Raw genomic sequence first — 25,000 nt, forward strand, 5'->3', positions numbered from 1 at the left:
TGGATATCGATTTTTAAATTGATAAATCACTTTCACATTTAGGGTTGCAAAAAAATCAAACATTGGCTCTTTGTTCCAACTTCCTGTCCATGATAAAAATTGCAGACTACAGCATACACTTGATCACAAAAACAGAAATTTCACAACTTGCAAAATAAACACAGTGATGTCACTTGGGAAACCGCCTCATGAAGGCCACTGCTTTCTCTCACTGTACATGCAACTGTATGCTGCCATCTGTTGGTGTGCTACAGAACTAGTCCTGAAACATTTTGGTATCACCTCGTAATTCTCCTGCTGTGGAAGAAGGATGAGTGACCAGAAGGGAGAAAGAAGGAAGTCACATCAAGGAGTGGCAGGTACAGCTCTCCAGTTTACCAGTTCCAGTCAAGCCATCTAACCCATGCCAGCATCAAAAACAGACTCTAACTCAGTGGTTCTCAATGTGTGGTTCACGGCCTGCAAAGGTAGTAATGGGATATGTAAACTAAATTCAAAATTTCATATATACACTGTATTTTAACATGTATAAGGAACCCTTTTTTGTCAAAAATTAAGTTCAAATAATATGGGAGTTTCTTATACATGGGTAGTATTATAATCCCTTACAAAACCATTTTTCCAAATTTTACCCCCCCCCCCTCAATTAGGGTTTTCTTTATACACATTAAAATACAGTATATATATATATATATTACATAAAATTCGTTTTGTCCGTCTGTGTGTGTGTCTTCTAGGATCTCAGGCATCCTCCATCCGATTGTGCTCAAATTTGTTATGTAGATACCGACGGTATCAGGGCGTGTATAAATCTTGAAAAAATTACAAAAATCGATTCCAGGTGAGAATGCGATTGATAAAGCCGTAAGAACGTGCATTTGTACGCACAAGTATATCAGCTGTTGCGATCAATAGTACGCATACATGAGAATAATGCAAGTGCAGTTTGCACAAAAAAACCCCGGCTGGCTTGAAATAATGCCACAAAATGGGATGGTTGAACAAGTTGTTTTGAGAAAATTTGGTTTAAATGTTTGATAACATATACATATATATAATACATAAGGATAAGCATATTAAAAGGGGTCCTTGGTAGTGGAAAGGTTGGGAACTACCCTAAATGATGATGATGATGAGTGTACCTAGGGTTTTATAATCTAACAGGCACTTTTTAAAGTGATACATATGATTTCATTGAGATTTGGCTACTATTTCTTGTAGATCAATTGATCACATAGAGACTTTTGCAGTGTATAGTAGTAGCAGCAGCAGCAGCAGTAGTCACAGTAGGAACAGCAGAAGCCGGATCTGTTAAACAGCAGTAAATAATAATAACGCTTATGTACAGTATTTTCATTGACACTCATTGATGTGTGCACAATGGTTGTTTGTACCTACCTATTCATAGTCTCTTTTGTACAATTAAATAAACCTGATATTCCAGCAAAGTGGCTGTGTGGTAAGTTGCTTGCTTACCAACCACATGGTTTCAGGTTCAGTCCCACTGCATGGCATCTTGGGCAAGTGTACTATAGCCTCGTGCCGACCAAAGCCTTGTGAGTGGATTTGGTAGATGGAAACTGAAAGAAGCCAGTTGTATATATGTATGTATGCATGTGTGTGTGTGTGTATATGTTTATTTACCTGTGTTTGTCCCACCAAAATCACTTGACAACTGATGTTGGTGTGTTTATGTCCCTGTAACTTGGCGGTTCAGCAAAAAGAGACCAATAGAACAAGTACTAGGCTTACATAGAATAAGTCCTGGGGTTGATTTGCTCAACTAAAGGCAGTGCTGCAGCATGGCCATAGTCAAAATGACTCAAACAAGTAAAAGAGTAAAACAAGCGAACCACTGTACTACAGTAAGTTTAATTGTTGGGCCACATCAAGGTCATGAAGCTTTCTGACTGCATAAAAAATATGAAGTTGTCGATCATAAAAACCAGCAATAGCTCTAAATCTATTTGTCTCTTAGCAGCAGGTGATGCCTTTATGTTACCATGTTTGATGATATAAAAGATGCAATGGCATGTTAGATGTACCCCAATTTCAACAGCACTTATTCAGGAAAAACAAATTTAGTGCATCATTGTAATAATTATCCTGACTTTGAATTTAAGACCAAGGGTGATTTTTTTAAAAATACATTTTTCAGAGAAAATTATATACCATCAAGTATGGTGATGGTGGTGACAGGGTTGGCTCAAGGTACCGGAAACTCGGACAGTCGCTGAGGGTGTCATGTGGTAGGTGGAAACAAGGAGGGTGTGATAAAGACAAGGAAATTTCCATGACCGTCAGCTTGTACATGCCGAAGTTCAGCTTTCCCAGGGCACCAGCAACCCTAGGGCTGGCCGTGGGTGGTGGTAGTATGGGTAGGTGAGGCAGGAATAGTAGAGAGAGGCAGACAGAAGGATTTGTGATATCTAGTTATCACTCTTTATGTTCTGAGTTCAATTTCCACCATGGCCAATTTCGTCTTTCACTCATCATCATCAATGTCCGCTTTCCATGCTGGCATCGGTTGGACGTTGATGTTATTGATATGTATCAGTAATATATTTGTATTTCAACTGCAGAGTACTATCATCATTTTTAGTATCACTGATATCATTTGGGAATGGTTGTATAAACGTTTTTGACCTGCAGCAAGGTCATGAGGATGGTAATTCAATACTCACCTTTTTCTGAACAAAAGAAGATTTTCCTATGATCAGCCATATTTTTCACGTAAGACTGAAAACAATTAATACTGCTTGCATGACAAGGACACTGTTGTCTGATGTCAAGACAAGGAAACACAAATTAACATCATTTCTTTCAAGCCTTCACAAATCCTCTGTAGTCAAAGCCTAAGTTTCACTGTCATGTAACATAACTGTACATATACAGGCATCATACAATCTGCCTTTCACTGAAGGAGAGCCTTTAATTACAGACAAAGAAGCTCTCTGAACTTTGCTCAGCCTATTCTTATTCTAACAACTATACTTTCAGAACTTCTTCCTCCACTGCTAACTTGGTCTCCAAGATAACAGAAGCTATCTACTACTTCTAATGACAAGAGCATTTGAGGGAGTCTATTGCCAGCACATTTTTCGTCCTTGACTTCTTGTGATACCACTACACCTCTTATGCATCTAAAACTGGGTTCAACATATGGATTTCTACTAACAATCCTCTTACATTAGAAAATTACCATTTTTAAATCTCACAATGAGAGATATTCAGCAACAGTACTTTGGAGTAAAGATTGTTTGCCAACATAACATGGCAGTCCTGGTTTAGGACGAATGTTGCTGTAATTTAGCCCCAGGAGACATCGTCTCCAGCTGGCTGTACGACACGATCTGTGTCCTAGTTTGAAAATATAAGGACACATCATTTCATATAGCCAGCTGGAGACAATGTCTCCTGGGGTTAAATTACAGCAACATTTGTCCTAAACCAGGACTGCCATGTTATGTTGGCAAGCAATCTTTAACATTCTTACATGTCGAGCAGAGCCATTTCCCTGAAGTTATGATGATATCTGTCTGTCTGTGTATGTATGAATGTATGTAAGTATACACACACACACACACACACACAAAAGTTTCATGAGGCTGAAACAAACTGTTTTCAATGATAATAATAATAATACTAATAATAAAAATCCTTTCTACTAAAAGCACAAAGCCTGAAATTTGGTGAAGGGGATTAGACGATTACATTGATCTCAATGCTTCATTGGTACTTAATTTATTAACCCCAAAAGAATGAAAGGCAAAGTCGACTTTGGCAGAATTTGAACTCATTATGTAAGGACAGATGAAATGCCACTAAGCATTTTGTTTGGCAGGCATTATGTTGTGCTTGAAGGCAGTGAGCTGGCAGAAATGTTAGCATACTGGGTGAAATGCTTACTGGCAATTCTTCTGTCTTTATGTTCTGAGTTCAAATTTCACCGAGGTTAACTTTGCCTTTCATCCTTTTGGAAGTCGATAAATTAAGTACCAGTTGCATACTGGGATTGATCTAATTGACTGGCCCCCTCCAAATTTCAGGCCCTATGCCTAGAGTAGAAAAGAATTATGTTGTGCTTGTCAATCCTACATATAATATATGCATGTATGTAGATAGATTGATAGGTATCTAGATAGATATTTGAATGGTCTTGCCCTGTCATTTATCTAGCAACCTCATTGGTGCTGGTGCTATGTAAAAAGTACTTAGTAGATTCTGTAAAGTGATTGGCATTAAGAAAGGTATCCAGTCATAGAAACTATACCAAAATAGACATCGGTACTTTGCTCAATCATCTGGTTTAGTGACTGACTGCATTTGAACCATCCAACTTATGCCAGCATAGAATTGGACATTAAATAATGACGATGTGTGTTGTGCATGCATATATATATATACACATATATATATATATATATATATATATATATATATATATATATATATATATATATTATATATATATATATATATATATATATATAATGTATATATATATATATATATATATGTATGTGTGTGTATGTGCATGTGTTTGTGTGTATTATGTTATGCAAAGATATACATGCATGCACGCATGCACACACACACACACACACACACGTCTCCAAGTTATTTCTGCTACACTCTACAAAGCACATGACATTTACTCTGTTGCTGTAGTTGGTATTGTTGTTGTTGAGATCTGGCAAAAGCAAAAAAAAGCTTGTCTGTATATAAATGGGAGTGTATATACATGGAAATGTCCCAAATTATAACTGTCACAGCTAACAAGCAGTGCAGTGCTGAATTGGTGGTGACGGTGATGATGGTGGTGGTAATTGTGAAGATGGTTGTTGTAGTGATGGTGGTGGTAGTGATGAAGTGATGCTGGTTCTGAGGTGGTGGTGGTGGTGATACTAGTGGCAGTATGGATCAAAATGATGAATACAGTGGTAGGGCTGATGGTAATGGTGATGATTATGATGCTGCTGTTTCTGCTCTGCTGCTGCTGCTGGTGACAGTAGTGGTAGCGGTTGTGGTGATGTTTTGTTGCTGTTGTTGTTGTTGTTGGTGGTGGTGGTGACAGTTTTGATAGTGATGATGATGGTGATTGTGGTAATAACAAATGGAGTGTAAATGAAAATATATTGTAGTTATCACCCTTAATTATTGCTTTTTCAGGGGTTAGGCATCCATAGAGGGAGTTTTTGTGCACTAAATGTAAAGCAAATCTCAGTCGAATGAAATTTTGCAACTTACTATATCACATGTGTAAAAATCTACCAATCTATCTTTTCCAATGATGATGATGGTGATAAAGTTGATGGTAGTAGTGATAATGATGATGATGGAATTGTTGGTGGTGGTGGCAGTGGTAATGGTTGTGCTGAGAGAGATAATGACATAAATTATGGTAATGATGGATTAAATGTAATATCCACCGGAAAAGAGAAGATAAATAAATATAAGATATATTTTTTTATATTTAACAGTCTTCATATATTTAGATTTCTAATTCAAGTATTTTATACCATAAATCAGATTTATTTTTATGTATTATGTTTGTTTATTGGACTCTCTCTCTAGAACCATGCATTAATCAATATATACTGTTTATAAGGTGGTGACCTGGCAAAAATGTTAACATGCTGGGCAAAATGCTTAGCAAAGTTCATCTGTCTTTACATTCTGAGTTCAAATTCCACTGAGGCTGACTTTGCCTTTCATTCCTCCCCCAAAATTTCAGACCTTTTGCCTAGAGTAGAATAGAATATTTGTTTTACATATGAAGGCAGCAAGCTGGCAGAAACGTTAGCACACCAGGTGAAATGCTTAGTGGTATTTCGTCTGTCTTTACATTCTGAGTTCAAATTCCACCAAGGTCGACTTTGCCTTTCATCCTTTCGCGGTCGATAAATTAAGTACCAGCTGTGTACTGGGGTCGATGTAATTGACTGGCTCCCTCCCCCCAAATTTCAGGCATCGTGTCTAGAAGAGAAAAGAAAAAAGAATATTCATGATATTTGCAAATTTAAATATGAAATCAAAAAGAATTTATCTGGTATCTTCTATGGTTTTTGAACCTGTGCACTAATATTTCAATGATATGATTTTTGAATGCAGAATTTCCATAATGACAGTGCCCTCGCCAAGAACTTAAAACTGCTTCTTAGCAACTTTTGATTCACTCTGTAAGATATTTATTTCATATTCCATGCTCGACCTGTTGATGAGATTTTGGGTTTTGGCAGACGAAACCCAACTTTGATACACACAGGATTTTGTTGTATTTCTAATATACATGTGTGTGTGTGTGTGTGTGTGTGTGTGTGTGTGTGTATGTGTGTGTGTGTGTATGTGTGTGTTTATGTGTATATGCATGTGTATTTGTGTGTATCATCATCATCACCATTATCTTTTTAACGTGCACTTTTCAATACCTGCAAATTTTCCATGGTTGAATACACTTCATGTTACCAATCTTAATCTATTTCCGAGTGATATTTTCCCATGGCCAGATATGTATTCATAGGAGATCTAAAATGAACAAAACCGCTTGTATGTAGATGTTTATGACTATCACATGATATAAAGACTTAGAAAACCACCACCATGTATATGTATGTATGTATGTATACATACATACATATATACACGCATACATACTGGTAATTATTTCTTTCAATTTGTGACAGCCAAATCCATTCAAAAGGCTTCAGTCAGCCCAGGGCTATTGTGGAAGACATTTACCCAAAGTACCATGCAGAGGGATTGAAACCTAAACAATGCAGTTGGAAAGTGAACTTGTTAACCCCCGCACACACTCACACAGACAAGGAAATTTTTAAGGATTTCTCAAAATATTGCAATGAAGCATTAGCTCATTGTGGTTTTATGGAGAAGATGCATTATATCAACTAATCCTATCAACTAGGATTAAGAAGAATAGTTCTAGGCATATTGTTTGGTAATACCTATAAGCAGAATCTTATTTTCTTTACTCAAGAAGCATTTTCCAGTAGAATGTAGGTATTATAAGATCTTTAACTAGAATTCTCTAAAATCATCTTATTCTTCAATCCCTAACCTTGTGCAAAATATTATTTCTTTGAATATAGCTGAATTAACAAGTAGTAATAATAGTACTAATTGAATTGGCAGTAGGTATAAATACAATACAAATTTCAATTGTGTTTACAAGAATAATTGCCCTTCAGATAAGAATTGCCTAAATAATGATGTAGTTTATAAGTTTACATTAGCATCCACTTTACTATTTTTTAATTCTTTTACTTGTTTCAGTCATTTGACTGTGGCCATGCTGGAGCACCATCTCTAGTCAAACAAATTGACACTAGGACTTATTCTTTGTAAGGCTAGTACTTATTCTATCAGTCTCTTTTGCTGAACTGCTAAGTCATAGGGACGTAAACACACCAACATCGATTCTCAAGTGATGGTGGGAGAACAAATAGAAACATGCAAATACACACACACACATATATAAAGAAGCCCATTGTATATATATATATATATACACACACACACATGATGGACTTCTTTTAGTTTCTGTCTAGCAAATCCACTCACAAGGCTTTGGTTGAGGCTATAGTAGAAGACGCCCAAGGTGCTATGCAGTGGGACTGAAACCGGAACCATGTAGTTGGGAAGCAAGTGTCTTACCACACAGCCACTCCTAGTAAATATTTGTTTCATATTTTGGTTCAAGACCAGCAACTTGAAGGGAGGGTGTAAATCAATGACATTGATGCAGTGCTAAACTGATATTTATTTTATTAATCCCAAAAAAGGATGAAAGGCAAAGTCAACTCTGATAGTATTTGAACTCAAAATGCTAAGTTGAAAGAAATGCTGCTGAGCATTTTTTCTGGTGCAGAAATGATTCTGCCAGCTCACCACCCGTTTCACTAGTAAATATAGAGATTTAACAATCAACAGATTGAAATTTCAAAATCACACAACACACAATCATCTCATTTTCAAACCTGGCTATAAAGAAATATGACATTACTTTCTGTGTATATCTGGAACCTGAAAGATAAAAAAAAAACACTCAGTACAATATTCAATGGAAGGCCAAACCTTATAACAGTAATAAAAGACCTTACAATATATGTGCAATGGAAGCAATAAAGATCCCTTTTTGCTAAGGATTCAGTCTCAAACAGGAATTCTGAACTTATATCAGCACATAAAGCATAACACCAACAAAGATTTGCTTTGCATTACAGTTCAAATATGTACCGAAATCAATGATATTTCTGCTTCATTCGGGTTCTACACATTTTTGAAGTAGTAACTGTAATGAACTGGGACAGTATAGCTTGAATTTGTGTCATTTTCATGTCTAAAATTTTGTGTATTAATGCTCATAAAGATTGTCTATTTAGATATAGTATGAAAATGTTCATGCTATATCTAAATAGTATGCTGCTGCTGCTGCTGATATATACATATACAATCCAATCTCTACATGTTCTGATTATTCACTTGTGCTCTACCCAACTTCAATACATACATACAAAGCTACATATATACATTAATACTGAATTCAATGCACATTTAAATATATCTGTACGCATGCATACACACAAAGAGATATGCTTACATTTACTGTCATACATTTGTATAAGTCACATAGATGCACACACACACACACACACACACATGCATATATATCATCATCATCAGCAGCAGCATATGTACATATACATATATGCATTGGAGCTTGGTGCAGCTGCTGGCTCTCCAAACCTCAGTCAAACTGTCCAACCCATATCAGCAAGGAACATGGATGTTAAACGATGATGATGATGATGATGATGATGAATGACCAGAGATGCATAATTAAAAATTCAACAGAATCATTGACTACTTTGACATAAACAGAGACCACTCGAAAATTACACAACATTCAATGCTGAAGGCAATGTTTCAGTATGACCTTAGGTAGCCTGGCTTCAATCAATTAAATCTTCCTCAAAAGATACATCATCATCATCATCATTGTTTAACGTCCGTTTTCCATGCTGGCATGGGATGGACGGTTTGACTGGGGTCTGGGAAACTAGGAGGCTGCACCAGGCTCCAGTCTGATCTGGCAGTGTTTGTACAGCTGGATGCCCTTTCTAATGCCAACCACTCCGAGAGTGTAATGGATGCTTTTTACGTGCCACTGGCGCAGGGGCCAGAGGGGGCTGGCAACGACCATGATCGGTTGGTGTTTTTTACATACCCCCAAGCACAGAAGCCAGTCAAGGTGGTGCTGGCTTCGGCCATGTTCGGAATGTGCTTTTTACATGCCACCGGCACGGGGATCACACCGACAATTTCCATTTGATTTTGGTTTTGATGTACTTGACTCAATAGGTCTCCTCAAGCCCAGCATGTTGCCCTACGATCCAAGGTACTTTTGAGTGGGCTGGGGCTGGTTATGCGACACAGGTGTAGGTTTCATTTTATTTGCCGGGTCTTCTCAGTCACAGCATATCTCCAGAGGTCCCGGTCATTCATCATCGCCTCTGTGAGGCCCAACATTCGAAGGTCATGCTTCACCACCCAATCTCATGTCTTCCTGGGTCTACCTCTACCCTGGATTCTTTCAACTGTTTGGGGGTGGCACTTCTTCACACAGCTCTCCTCAGGTAAGATAATGTAGTTCTTGATAAACTTGGTGTGAAATTAGAGTGTTACTGCTGAAATGTCTTGGTCATGAGTCTTGCTAATCTTATTGACACTCACCCACCTGAAACCACCCCTGCTCCTACGATACAAGCTTCTTGCTTTAAAGTGATGTGAATTTACAACCCTTTATCCAAATTTTATGTAAATTTAAGTTTCAAATACTAGTTTTAGTGACAGAATTATTTTGCTAAATTATTCATTATTTTAAAAATTAAGTGAAACTGTTTCAACAGAAATATGTTAAATGAGTTAACCAGGTCTGATCTGTGAATAAACAATGACAGGATTACCAAGTTTTCTCTAAATCACTTCTGTTTACATCTGCATTTAACTTCCCTTCTGTCTTTTTATCTGATAGCCTTTTGATCTTTCTTGTCCCTGAATCACTTTTAAAAAAACTGCCTCAAGTTCTACAGGCTCATGTAAGCTGGAGCCATTCAGTTAAAGGTTACCTCCACTGTTAACGTTAGCACGCCGGGCGAAATGCTTAGCGGTATTTCGTCTGCGTTACTTTGTGAGTTCAAATTCCGCCGAGGTCGACTTTGCCTTTCATCCTTTCGGGGTCGATAAATTAAGTACCAGTTACGCACTGGGGTCGATGTAATCGACTTAATACCTATGTCTGTCCTTGTTTGTCCCCTCTGTGTTTAGCCCCTTGTGGGTAATAAAAAAATAGGTATTAATTTTCAGTTGAGTAGACTGGAGCAACACGAAACAAATGTCTTGCACAAGGACACAATTTACCAGCCCAAGAATCAAACCCAAAATCAATGACCGTGAGCCCAACGCCCCTATCTGGCTATGTCATCACTTTATCGTTTCTTAGTTTTACTTGTTTTTACTTCCGTATATCTCAACTACCTAACTCTATCATCGCTCATTCGGCTAATACTACTATCTCGTCTAACGTCATCCTAAAATTTTTACCGTCTTTTCCTTCTTTTTACTACATGGGAGATGGACGTTAAACGACGACGATGACGATATATAATGCTTCGGTCTCACATATACAAACGTACATGAACGATATTGATATTAAACACAGAAACTTAGCCTCAAATTTTGAGAAGAATAATGTTCGTTTCGATCAATTCTCGCATTCAGCTGTTACTTATTTTATTAACCATGGGGGAAAAGAAACGAAAAGCAGAGTAGGTGGGAACTGAACTCAAAATTTAATAACATCTGAGGTGTTTTGTCTCCAATGCGACTGACTGATTCTATCAATTTACAGCTCAGACACAAAATATTAACACACACAGATATTCATACAATTACGCATAGCAGCTCTGACACGCACGCACGCACGTACACACACACAATTACAGACATAGCCATACTCACACATCTGTTGCAGACTTCACACACACACATCAACAGTCTTCCCTCCACTAACACCTTCGCTTCAGTTATTTTCTCTTTCAAAGTTGATCACTTTCCTGCTTCTCCCGTGTTTATTTTACTCCTCTCATTCTGTTTATATATTCTTCATTCTCTCTCTTTCCCTCTCTCTGTGTAACTTTTCCATCTTTTTCACACTTCTCTGTCAACTTTTATTATTTACAAAAGCAAAAGCACGCCGGGCGAAATGCGTAGCCGTATTTCGTCTGCCGTTACGTTCTAAGTTTAAATTCCGCCTTTCATTCTTTCGGGGTCGATTAAATAAGTACCAGTTACACACTAGGGTCGATATAATCGACTTAATCCGTTTGTCTGTCGTTGTTTGTCCCCTCTGAGTTTAGCCCCTTGTGGGTAGTAAAGAAATAGGTATTTCGTCCGTTGCTCCGTTCTGAGTTCAAATTCCGCCGAGGTCGACTTAGCCTTTCATCTTTTTGGGGGTCGATAAATTAAGTACCAGTCAAGTAGTAGGATCGATGTGATCGACTATCCCCACTCCCCACAAATTCCAGGCCTTATTTGCAAAACCAGCGGGCTTATGTTTCGATAAGATTGCCAACCAGCGAATGGCAGAATCATTAGCGCATGCATAGCTGCATATCTTGCGGTTGTCAACGTTCTGAGTTCAAACATCGTCGAGGTCAATTTTGCTTTTCATCCTTTCGGGGCTGATAAAATAAAGTACCAGTCAAATATTAAGGGAAAAAATAATCGATTTATCCCTTCCCCCAAAATTGCTATTCTTGTTCTAAAATTTAAAACCGTTATTCTATCTTTCACAACTAAGTTCTCACTCACTTTATTCTTCTCTCTTTCTCTCTCTTTCATTTATTTCTTTTTCGCTCTCTCTTTCTCTCTGTATATAATTCTTATCCATTTTTTCTCTGTATCGTCATACCTTAATCTTTTTCCTTCTTTTTACTTCCTTCTGGCTTTATACATTCTTTTCTTTTTCTCTCTTTATAAGTTATCCTCTCTCTCTCTGTATATAATTCTCTAGCTTTACACTTATCTTTTCTACTCTTTACTGATTTATTCTCGCTCTCTCTCAATCTTTCACTCTCATTTCGCTATCTTTCCTTTATATCCCCATTTTACTCTCACTTTCACTCTTATTATTCTCTTTCTTTTTCTTTTCATATCGGTTCCTGATTTCTCTTGCCTCCCCACTGTGCGTGTATATATATATATATATATTCTGTCTCCTTTACTTTTTTCTCTACCTATTCCTCCGTTATTTGTCGCACACTTTTCTTTTTCTCCTAATTTACTCCACCTTTCTCCCTCCTCCTATATTTTACTCCTCCCTTTCACACTTGCCCTCCCCTCCTTCCCTGTGTGTGTGTGTGTACTTTGTATATATGCTTGTGCGTGTATTATATACATATACATGTGTGTTTGTGACTCGACAACCCCTGTCCCTGTTGTAGCTGGTTTTACCCAGGAAGAGTGTCAGTTGGCCAGACAATAACAGGCCAACAGCGTGGCCAACTCTCATCCAACTGAGAGATAAAAATAAACTATAAAACTTGGGGTCAAAGATCGACAAGTTTTATACCCTAATCCTATGTGGTCATTTAAACATCCTGGACACATTTACGACAGGAACTTGAACAATTAGCTTGATATTTCACATGATCACACATCGTACTTCGTTGTTCTGTGATTATAACGAAAGTTATGGTAGTCTTATTAAAACAAGGGATCTATAATGTTAAAAAAGGTACACACGAAAAAAAGGATTAATTAATAATCATTTAAAAACAATAATTGTTGTAATTTATGAATTAACAAACCTAAAGAGACGAATTTTACTGAAGAAACAGCAATATTTAAGTGGAGGTATAAAGAGCTAATTAACCAAAACAGTTAATAAATTCCTCAACCATGGAGGTGAGTAACAATGTTTACACAAACTTTTTGAAGGAAGAGCATGGGTAGACCTTAAACTTTCTGACGCCAACTTCAAATAATGATTTAGTAATACATATATAAACACACATCCTGTTTTAGGAATTAAATTATTGTTAAACGTGTTTTATTAATTAAATTATTGTTAAACGTGTTTTATGAATTAAATTATTGTTAAACGTGTTTTAAGGTGTTTTGTATTATTCAGCTGTTTATAATAACCCTTTAGGTTTCGTGGGGTAAAGTTAGTTTGCTAGAGTTTATAACTACTGATTACTTTTCGGACCCTTAAGCTGCTTTTCACAGCCCCTTGTCTGTGCTTTTTTCGCAAATTCGTTATCTACGATCAGTGTCGTCTTAAGGCATTGGCACACAGGGCAGTTGCCCGGGAGCCCCACGGTTCTAGGGACTGAATTCTAATCCATATATGCTGTGGCTTGCTGTCAGTAAATACCATACGACCTAGTACATCGATTTGCCTGGAAGGGCCTTCATGTTTCTTAGACGGCTTAAACCTTATAGATTCATAGAAATTTCGGTTTTTTGGTGCATTAGTTTATTTCCGACTCTATTCTATAGGAATGCCAAAACTTTAAGTTAATTTCGTGTAAATAAATGTTTATGCTAACGAGGAGGTGTAATTGAAAGTAGTGTCTCAATGATAGTAAACAGCGAAAAGAGAGAGAGAGAGACAAGACAGAAGACTGGGAATTGAAACCCGACTGCAAACACCATTAATTTTGTCCTTGCTTAGCCCCTACGCGACAGTAACAATTTAAATATTTTATTAGAAACACGCTTAATAAGTGGACTTGTGAATTTGTGATGTTCGGGTTGTAACCTACAACTTAGATCCTGCTGCTACAAGTAGTAGCAACAAAGCAGACATGTGAGGGTGTGGTGTTCATGCTATAATCTACATCTTAGATCTTACTGCTTGCAAACGTGAAATTACTGTATGGTCACTCATTCTGGTAAAACACCAGCCAAATCTCCCTTAGATCACACACATCTTTAAAAAGGAAGAACATTATTATTACATATAGGACGGGCAGCGAAGACGGATCTACATTTAAATAACAACAGCAACACTAAACTGTCTACTTTTGCTCAGCACGTGTATGTCTGTCAGGCTCCCAATATTCTTTTACAGTCACATCAGACATTTCTTAGAACCCCCTTTTTTTGTTTCTCTTATATATATATGTGTGTGTGCATCATGTGTGTGGTTACTTCCAAAAGTTTAACGAACATGCACGCCACTAAAAGCATTGAGCGATTTTTCTTTGAAATTGTTTTTGTACATAACTTGACATAAAAACAGACATTACGTGCGCGCACGCATAGACACACACACACACATGCATTACTAGAGTCTACAGTTCCGATTAGAGAGAGGAGTGTCAGCCACGGTATTTGGGGGAAACAATTACATGTTATATCGCTGAATATATGTGTAAACATTCAATGATCTAATAAATTATGTCAGTAGATTCTGAATCCGATACAAGGCCAGCAGTTTTGAGTAGTCGACAAAATAAAATATCAATACCTGACTGGTACTTTGTTTTATCAATCCTAGAAGGTATTAAAGACAAAGATGACCTCAGCGGGATCTGAACTCAGAATGTGAAATAGCCGGAACACGTACTGCAAGTATTTTCCCCGACGGTTTAGCGATTCTATAGTACACATATCAATAAAATTAAACCTTCTGCATTCAGTGTTTTGCGATATTTGATGATATTCAAGGATATAAAATATTTACATCCATCACATGTTCTAAAAGTACACCAGTGTTTATGATGAATGAATGAATTTGTGTGTGGAGGTAAAGCGTAAGCATCCCCTCCGCCTATATAAATATATGCTTATAGGTGTATGTACATACGCTCGTTTACATGTATACATATGAATGTGTGTATGTCTACATTTACACACACACACACACATATAATATATACTTATATATATCTATATATATATATATATATATTATATATATCTATATATATATATATATATATATAAAGATATATCTATATCTATATATATATATATATATATATATACAAATTGAGATAGGGGTTGTAAATGCAACCCTCCATGGGATAACATATATCCAATATACTGCTAGTGAAGTACCCAACAAGGTTAATACATAAATGTTAAGGATTGCGATGCAATCAATTCATTTGCTGTATTATATGGGCAAAGGTAAAATGTTTTACCACAAATTCATAATACAAAATAAGAAAATGGAGAAATACATCTAAATCAAATATCAATTACCAGATAATACTCAATCACATACTTTATTAAACCACCACATAAGAAACTATAGGGTTAAACATAAAAAAGTAGAACAAAACAGTGTACATAAAGGAGTGTACATAAAAGAGTAATGTTATACAATAAGTAGAATATATATATATGAGAATATAAATATAAGTAAATATAAATATAAATATAGATTTATGTTTTTCATTGTTTGATTTGCCTAATAGTGGTTTTATCTCTAATTTAATATAATATAATATATTTATACTATAAAATTGGATTTAATCCTAAATCTGATTTCCCCCTGTAAGTTTGGATTTATTCCCTAATATTTTATTATATATATATATATATGCGTGCTTATATAAGTGCATGTATGTATATATATATATATATATATACTAGCAGTATCGCCCGGCGTTGCTGAGGTTTGTAAGGGAAATAACTATAAAGCATTTTTAGAGAGTTATAGCCAAAAAATGGAAAAAAATGATGGTAAATTTTTTTTGAGAGTAAAAAAAGGTGGAGTTGCGTCCCCTAGACAGTTTGCGGTTTGTGTTTCTGATTCTCGACCCCATGTCGAATTTATCGATTTTTTTCAGAACTGGGGGAACTTTTCAAAATTTTCGCTGCGTTAGTTTTGAATTATGACATTGGGCTATGTGTGTGTCAAGTTTCATCAGAATCGGTTGAAAGCCGTGGTCAGGGTGAGGGTACAAGCAAACAGACACACAGAAACACGCACAGACAAACTGCCGTTTATATAGATATATATATATATATATATATATATATATATGAATATGTATGGTTACATATATGTAAGGCGGCGAGCTGGCAGAATTGTTAGCACGCTGGACGAAATGCTTAACGAGTTCAAATTGCGCTGAAGTCGGTTTTACCTCTTATCCTTTTGGGGTCGATAAATTGAGTACCAGTTGAGTACTAGAATCGATGTAATCGACGATATCTCCCTCCCCCAAAATTTCAGGCCTTGTGCCTATTATAGATAGGTTATGTGCGTGTGTATATATCTCTTCCATTCTATGTTTGTGTGTGTGTGTGTATTCTGTGTCCCTTTATGGTTGTTCCTTTCACAAAAGGTGATTCATAAAATGTATATTAGCGTGAGATAAGTATTGGGCTTCAAAAATGTCAATTGAACATATTGACTCTGGTACTTATTTCTATCCACACACAGAGGCAGGTGCAGGCGTGGCTGTGTGGTAAGAAGCTTGTTTCCCAACCACGTGGTTCTGAGTTCAGTCCCACTGCATGGCACCTTGGGCAAGTGTCTTCTGCTATAGTCTCTGGTCAACTAAAGCTTTGTCAGTGGATTTTGGTAGGCGGAAACTGAAGGAAGCTCTTCGTATATGTGTGTGTGTGTGTGTCTTTGTCCTTCACCACCGCTTGACAGCCTGTGTTGGATTATTTATGTCCCTGTAACTTAGCTGTTTGGCAAAAACGACCGATAGAATAATGGAGGGCAGAACAGCGTTCCATATTCAAACTTGGCAACATATTGACTGGTTTAAATGAATGTTTTTCCATCTACTCCTACACCACCTCATAGTTCATTAAGCCCTTATTTATCCTTCACGTCCTTCTTGTCCTCGTCTTTTCTCTTCATCTCACTCTCAACTTTGCCTACTTCTCCTCATTCCATTACATTCTGGTTCTACCTTCTCACTGTTTCTCCCACCATTTCTTGTTCATGTATAAAACCCACATGGCCCTGTGGTCCTTATCAGTAGCAGCCAGTTTTTTTTCTCCCTAACTTAGAGATATCTTTCATTAATTTCTGTCTTTTCAAATTTTCCCTGAAGAAGGACACTGCCCCAAAACTTCTTGAACTTTTCACTTTTTACACCAAATGCATTAATCAATAACATCATCATCATCGTTTAACATCCGTTTTCCATGTTGGCATGAGTTGGACAGTTCAACTGGGGTCTGGGAAGCTAGGAGGCTGCACTAGGCTCCAGTCTGAGCTGGCAGTGTTTCTACAGCTTGATGCCCTTCCTAACGCCAATCACTCTGAGAGTGTAGTGGGTGCTTTTTTACATACCTATTTCTTTACTACCCACAAGGGGCTAAACACAGAGAGGACAAACAAGGACAGACAAACGGATTAAGTCGATTATATCGACCCCAGTGCGTAACTGGTACTTAATTTATCGATCCTGAAAGGATGAAAGGCAAAGTCGACCTCAGCGGAATTTGAACTCAGAACGTAACGACAGACGAAATACTGCTAATCATTTCGCCTGGCGTGCTAACGTTTCTGCCAGCTTGCCGCCCTGTTTTTTACATAGCACCGGCACAGGCCAGAGGGGGCGGGTATCAGCCACGATCAGATGGTACTTTTTACATGCCACCAGCACGGAAGCCAATCAAGGTGGTGCTGGCATCGGCCACGTTCAGATGGTGCTTTTAACATACCAACGGCACAGGGTTCACAACTACAATTTCCATTTGATGTTGAAGTACTTGACTCAATAGGTCTCCTCAAGCACGGCATATCGCCCTACGATCCAAGGTACTTTTGAGTGAGCTGGTCATGCGACACTGGTGTAGGTTATAGCTGTGAACTCACTTTATTTGCCGGGTCTTCTCAATCACAGCATGGAGTCAACAAGAAGGAGTACGGTTGAACATTTATTTTCAATTGCTACACTTGTTTCTACACAATATAGTTCTCCAAGAACATGGTGAAATCTGAAAGTGGACAAGCTTTATACTGTACTCTTCTACATTTTTAACAGAATATGCTATAACTCTGTATCTTGTGTGTGTGTGTATGTACATGTATGTGTGTGTATATATATATATGTAAAAGTATGTGTGTTTATATACACACATACATGCACATTCATATATACATATACATACATACATAACCTTTAAAATAATTTCAAAGTGTGTTTTGCAGTTTTACAGAAACAAGTAGATTGTGGGAATAAGAACTTTAGTGTACTCTTCAACATTCAACATTTTCTCTAAACTAACTCCAGTTAATTCTTTTTTGCATTTGGAACTTTGAAAATGGTTTTGATTGTTGTTACTAATACAGAGAATTTTTTTTTGTTTTTTGGCTTTCAGTCATTCATGAAATGGAAAATTCATGAATGATGACAACACATATACACACTAACAAACAGACAAATATATTAAAAGAAATAACATTTTATGGTGAACTGTCCTCTGTGTGTGTGTGTGTGTGTGTGTGTGTGTTTTTGCATGTAGATAGAGAGAACGAGTGTAGAGTAGAGAGATATAGGTTTTGTTTTTCTCTTCCAGAAAATTTAAAATGAATAATTATATTTTTGTTTATATTCATATTAATTTATAGTCTTTTTTTATAAGAAAAGTTAGGCCAGGCCCTCTTTCATATCCTGCTGATGGCAGTGTAGGTATCTGCCTGTCTCATGGACTCTCATGTTGTTAAACGATGTATGAGGGTTTGGCAATTTCTTGCCGAACAACCACACAGATGATTCGTTTATAGGTCCCTGTGAAAGTGAAGGTATTTACATTAACAGAAAGAGGTGTTTAGTACCAAGTCAAATGTTTTTCCTTTGTTAAAAATATGTGAAAATGTTTTTAATGGGAACGCAGTGTAAGTGATTTTAGAGTCTATCAACTTTATTCTCACTATGTTGTGTAAAAGAAAATTTTTTTTTCTACTCGAGGCACAAAACCTGAAATTTTTGGGGAGGGGGCCAGTTGACTAGATCGACCTCAGTATGCAACTGGTGCTTAATTTATCGACCCCAAAAGGATGAAAGGCAAAGTCGACCTCGGCGGAATTTGAACTCAGAACATAAAGACAGATGAAATACCGCTAAGCATTTCACCTGGCGTGCTAATGTTTCTGCCAGCTCATCACCTTGCAAAAGAAAATTTTTGTTGGAAAAATATACTTCCTGTAATAATTTCTCACCAGAAACTATTTTGGTGTTCCTCATAAGGTATCTGTTAGCATAATGCAGGTCTTCTCTGAGCTTTATATCTTCACTATGGTCCAAACAAAGTCAAGTAAGATAACGAAAAATAATTATGTCTTGAGTATTTGCTTTTCATCATTGGTCCCTTCTATGAACATCTGATATATCTGAGTAGTTAATAATAGTGCTGTGCTAACATTAATTAGGAATTTAATTAAATATTCAGTGGACCCAACTTTGATAATGACAGCATCACACTGAATCTTTTACAGTTTTTAACCAACACACCTCTTGTCCAATATTTTAGTTTTGTTCTTCGAATGTTTTAAAATTACATTTTTTGATATCATCTCTGCTAATGCTCACAGTCTCCATTCCAGAGGACACAATCAGTCATAACATTTCCCTTTGAAAACTAATGCCTTTTGAGTGAATTTGCTAGGTGGAAACAGTGTGGAAGCCTGTTGTGTGAGTGTGTGTGTGTTTGTCCCTCCCACACTTCTTGACAACTAGTGTTGGTTTGTTTACAGCCCCATAACTTAGTAGATCAGCAAGTGACTGAAACAAGTAAAAGATGAGAGATTAATTAAACATTAAAGATAAACAATCCTGTAAGGGAAAATTTGGTTTAGGGCTTCAGGGTTAGAGTTTAAAGTAGGATTTTGGGTTAAGGTGAAGAGTTTAGAGTTACATAGACAAGGATACCCAATATAAAGGTCTGGGAAGGGCATTGAAATTGAACTTTATAAAGGCAAATCTATTGCTTTATTATGTAGCATTTGTCTCTTTCAAAATACTCTTCTCCCTGGTTGATACATCCAACATTTTCTTTCCAGATTTGGAATGCATTTTCAAAGGCAGTGCATAGATGTTGTTGCTAATTTTCTTTGACCTCTTCTTTTGTCTGAAATCATTGGTCTTTCAGGGTGGATTTCTAACATGGGCACAACAAAAGTCTTCAGAGACCAAATTTGGAGATAAGGAGGGCAACTGAGAGCAAGAGACATCTTATGCACTGCCAAACTTATGGCTCAGGAGTGATTCATGAGTACAGTGTCATAGTGCAGCAGCCATGCTTTAGGCCTCTTTCCTATGCGCTTATTTTCTCAAATGCCCAAGGACATCCAAGTAAAACTCTTTATTCATTCTGATTATATGGAACAAACATATGATGAATGACACCGATTTAAAACAAACAAAAAAATACAAAAAGCAAACAAACAAAAAAACAAAGACACCTATCACATCCCTTTCATCTGAGTGACTCTGTACTTTTTTCCTTCTTTTTTATGTGACTGCAACAATGATCCAACATCCTGTGGTGACAACATTTTTGTTGCAACATTGTGAACATCATAAAACCTGTACACCCATGTTTCCTCCTTTGTCATGTTTTACATTAAGTTTTAATCAGCATTTAACCAGTCAAACTGCTTCTGACTGACTGTGATTTGGTAGAGTGGAAGATTAAGAGAGAATGTAGTATTAACTTATTCTCTCCTTTTATGTTCTGGGTCGTGACTTTTCCTTTCATCTTCTTGGCAGTTGATAGAATAAAACCCAATCAATTGCTGGGCTGAGCTTGAATTCCATCACCATCCTTTTAACCCTTTCGTTACTGTATTTATTTTGAGATGCTCTGTGTGACTTTCAATTAATTTTAAATATAACAAAAAATTTAGTAAAATAACTTAGTTGTCATCCAGCCAGTTTTAGGAACGTAAATTGTGACTAAGGTTTCGTGGAAGATTTTAATTCAAAACTTATGAAAACAAGACATGTACTGGTTTCAGCTGGGTTGGTAATGAAAGGGTTAAGTTTAGTTAGAAATCATTATTCGCCTGTTTCTCAATTTCTCTCCCTCTCATATATACTACACACCATAGAAGTAACAAAAGCAAAGTGAGATTATTTGGGTTAAAGTCAAGATACAGGTATCTAATTGTCAAATTTGGTACCTGTTGGACTATGTGAACTGACATAAATACTTAAACACACACACACACACACACTCCTGCACACAGTGTGACAGCTTGATATACAAAGCATATGTGCACCTACACACATACACACACATATAATATACATTACATGGACAATTGCTCATTATTCTACAGTGTCCACTGAAAACAAGATCTGGTAGTTATTACCAGTTAACTGGGTGAACTGTCACACACACACACACATGCATACACATTCACTTGCTGTCTCTTTCTCACACATACACAAATACGCACCATTCCCATCACCATTTCCAAAACAGTCTATTGATGTCTCCTGAACAGAAAGTCTCCAGGCCAGCAATCTTCTGTTCAATTATCTCTGACGTGATGGCACTAGACATATGGAAATGTTAGGTCATGCTGTCAACCAGAATATTTTTTTTACAGTACACACACACACACACCACACACACACACACATATGTATGTATGTGCATACATTTGTATGTGTTTGTGAATGCTTTTCTGTCCTAGATAAGCTGTCATAGCAATAAAATAGGGCAGAAGGGTAAAGTGCCAGAATATAGTATTCCATTACAACATTTGGTATTAGTTCTGTAAACCAGAAATCAAATTCTACCATTAATTCCCCCAACGTTGATGAAAGAAATAGTTGGAATTTACTGAAGTTGGTTTGCCCCCTCCCCCCCGTCAAGTACACCCCCATCCTTTAGAGATTTATAGTCTTCAATGGACCAAAGTGTGAGGCCACCACTGCCATCACCACCACTACCATCAACATCACCATCATTACTATAAGGGCTGCTAGAATTAGCATGTTGGATGAAATGCTTAGTGGCATATCTTCTGACTCCTTACATTCTGAGTTCAAATGCTATTGAGGTCAGCTTTACCTTTCATCCTTTCGGAGTTAATAAAATAAAGTGCCAATCAAATCCTGGGGGTTGATGAAATCAAATACCCCTCCCCCCTGAAATTGCTGACCTTGAGCCATAATCTCAAACAATTCTTACTATGAGGATGCAGAGTGGCAAAATCAAAGTATCAGACAAAATTCTTTGCAATTGATTATGTTCCAATATATTCTAAGTTAGTTTGCCCTCAGTGTCTGTTTTTCCATTTATTTTTCTGGGAGTATGTACCAGTAATGTATGAAGACAAACTGTCTTGCAGTGGTGAAATTGCAGAAACAGGAAAATACTAGATAACTTATAGTGTGTTCTGATTCCACTCTAGATTGATTTTGACTTTCATTTTTTTGGGAGTTGATGAAATTGATAGCAATTAGGCATGGCTGTGGAGTTAAGAAACTCACTTCCCAACCACATAGTTTCAGGTTCAGTCCCACTGGGCTTCTATTGTAGCTCCAAGCTAACCAAAGCCTTATTTGGTCGATGGAAACTGAAAGAAGCCTATCTCATTTGCAACCCATAGAAAATGAACTTCCACCATCTATTCTGCCTATATGTCTGTGCACTCCTTTCACTGCCATGTATGTCATACAGTCTGCAAATCTAACGGAAGCCCCAAAAGATATTTTAAGATCCACAATGATCAGAACTTAATTGGTGGTCTAAATTGGATATGCAATCTATGTGGGTGTATTTTCAAGACATTGTCTGGTTTAAAAAGTCACATCAGATGCCATGATGGTTCTAAGGTGTAGGTACAGGAGGTGGTCAAACTCTGTATAAAGAGTAGCCAACCCCCATATATATATATATGAAAACAGGAAGTTGGAAAATTTATTTATTTACCATTACACATGTTTCATTTGCTAATAGGAATTACCAAGTTGCCCTTGATAGATAAACATGTAAAAAATTTCCCATTAGAAATGTCTGATTAGAAATTCTTCAGACAGAGAGTCAAATAATATCTGTCTGAGGAATTCCTAATAGGAAATTTCAGAGTGGCTGTGTGGTAAGTAGCTTGCTTACGAACCACATGGTTCTGGGTTCAGTTCCACTGCGTGGCACTTTGGGCAAGTGGCTACTACTATAGCCTTGGGCCGACCAAAGCCTTGTAAGTGGATTTCGTAGACGGAAACTGAAAGAGGCCCATCGTATATATGTACATATATATATATATGGATGAGAGCTTTTCTGATTTTGAGCTCACTAGTTAGTGACATGGGAGGATAGATCTCTAGGAGATTTGGTTTTTATTAAATCTGTTGTGGTGAAGAATATTATTGCTAATGGATGCCTCTGTCATCTTTGAGATGTTTTAATTTTACTGCAATTGGTATGCTGTTGTTTTCTTAACACCTGTGCATAAATATATTACTACATACACACACACACACACGTATGCATACTCATACATTTCACTCTTCTATCCTTTAAGATCACAAATGCATGTGAATGTTAAAGATAGAGAGATAGTAAATGGTATGAGAGTGAAAGGTTGAGAGATTCATTGAAAGATAGATAAATGGATGTGAGAGAGTGAAAGATAGCATGTTAGACAGTGAGAGCAGGTGTTGAGAAATTAAGCAGATTTTAAAATAAACAATCCAACAGTTTAAATCTAAAAGAAAATACCATAAATATTTACTGTGTTGTTTTCTGATACCCATATTCCTGGAGGGCTATGTGTCACATAGTACATAGGGTCAATAGCTAAATGCTATTTAACAAAGCAGAGTAGCCTATAATTAAACTCTGGTTTCCTCCCTGTAAAACATAAACAAACAAAAAGGTTGATAATCTGCAGAAAATATTTTCTCTGATTTCATTGGTCATATTTTATACAATGGATTTTGTACATGTTTTTTTTCTTAATATATAAAGATTTAGAAGGATATTAATTTCTTTTTTTTTTTACCTAGGTACCAGAGTCCTTGGTTTTGTTTTTTTAATTTCAAAATGAAGGAGAAATGTAAAACTGAAAATCATGACTTTCCTATTGATATCAGTGAAATTCATTTATTTTGGTTCACTACTGATATCAGGCTGCTGTCTTAATTTTCCAGGAGGAACTTTCCACAATAATTCAATAACAGTGACCACCTTTCAAAAAGTGCCTCCACCATACACACAAATAAATGCCCTTCCAACACACACACGAATACCTCACTATAGTGTGTATATGGTGAGACATTAGTTGCTGTTGTTGTTTATTTTGTCTTCTCTAGTGGAATATATCTATAATCAGAAGTGTTCCAACTTTGATAATAATTTTAACCCTTATAAGGTGGCGAGCTGACAGAAACATTAGCACACTGGGCGAAATGCTTAGCGGTATTTCGTCTGCTGTTACATTCTGAGTTCAAATTCCGCTGAGGTTAACTTTGCCTTTTATCCTTTCAGGGTCGATTAAATAAGTACCATCCATGCACTGGGGTTGATGTAATTGACTTAATCCCTTTGTTTGTCCCCTCTATATTTAGCCCCTTGTGGACAAATGAAGAAGTAAATGATTTTATCCCTTAGTATAGTGATCTTTATTAAAGAAGATAGCATGTTATTTCAGAGAATCTGGCTGCTCTTTCTAGTTGGTCAAGTGACTATATTAGTGTGACTATGCAGTGAGGCATTAGTATATGTGTATGTGTGCACCAAGGCATTAGTGTGTGTGTGTGGTGAGTTAGTGCGTCTATGTAGTAAAGCATTAGTGTGTTATTTTATGTGTGTGTGTGGTGAGGCAATTAGTGTATGAAGAAGTAGATATGTTTGCTCGAGAGCCATGTAATGAGAGTTGATGAGGCATGGTAAGTGAAAGAATAATCAGTATAAAATAATGGAAGATAGCAAGTAATCTGAGGGAAGACTTTGGTAAATGTAAGGAGACATGACATGA

General features: G+C 36.8%; 1 protein-coding gene and 1 long non-coding RNA gene across 5 annotated transcripts in view; one reads left to right on the top strand and one right to left on the bottom strand.

Moving 5' to 3' along the window:
• Positions 1-14,824, bottom strand: part of LOC118764807 — a 41,350-nt gene extending 26,526 nt beyond the window's left edge. Inside the window, exon 1 of the long non-coding RNA XR_005000615.1 lies at positions 14,657-14,824. This is a non-coding gene — a long non-coding RNA (uncharacterized LOC118764807). The remainder of the gene's footprint in view (positions 1-14,656) is intronic.
• LOC115215573 (FYN-binding protein 1) overlaps positions 1-25,000 on the top strand; it is a 282,872-nt gene that overhangs the window by 138,878 nt on the left and 118,994 nt on the right. Inside the window, exon 1 of one of the 4 annotated variants that reach the window (XM_036505852.1) lies at positions 12,460-12,987. The exons of the other annotated variants lie outside the window; for them this stretch is intronic. Within the exon in view, the coding sequence (XP_036361745.1) occupies positions 12,982-12,987 (6 nt within the window). The 5' untranslated portion in view covers positions 12,460-12,981. Of the gene's footprint in view, positions 1-12,459; positions 12,988-25,000 lie in introns of those variants that run through there. 4 annotated transcript variants of the gene reach the window in all.

Source organism: Octopus sinensis, linkage group LG9 (genome assembly GCF_006345805.1).
Source record: "Octopus sinensis linkage group LG9, ASM634580v1, whole genome shotgun sequence".
In the NCBI taxonomy this organism is placed as follows: domain Eukaryota; kingdom Metazoa; phylum Mollusca; class Cephalopoda; order Octopoda; family Octopodidae; genus Octopus; species Octopus sinensis.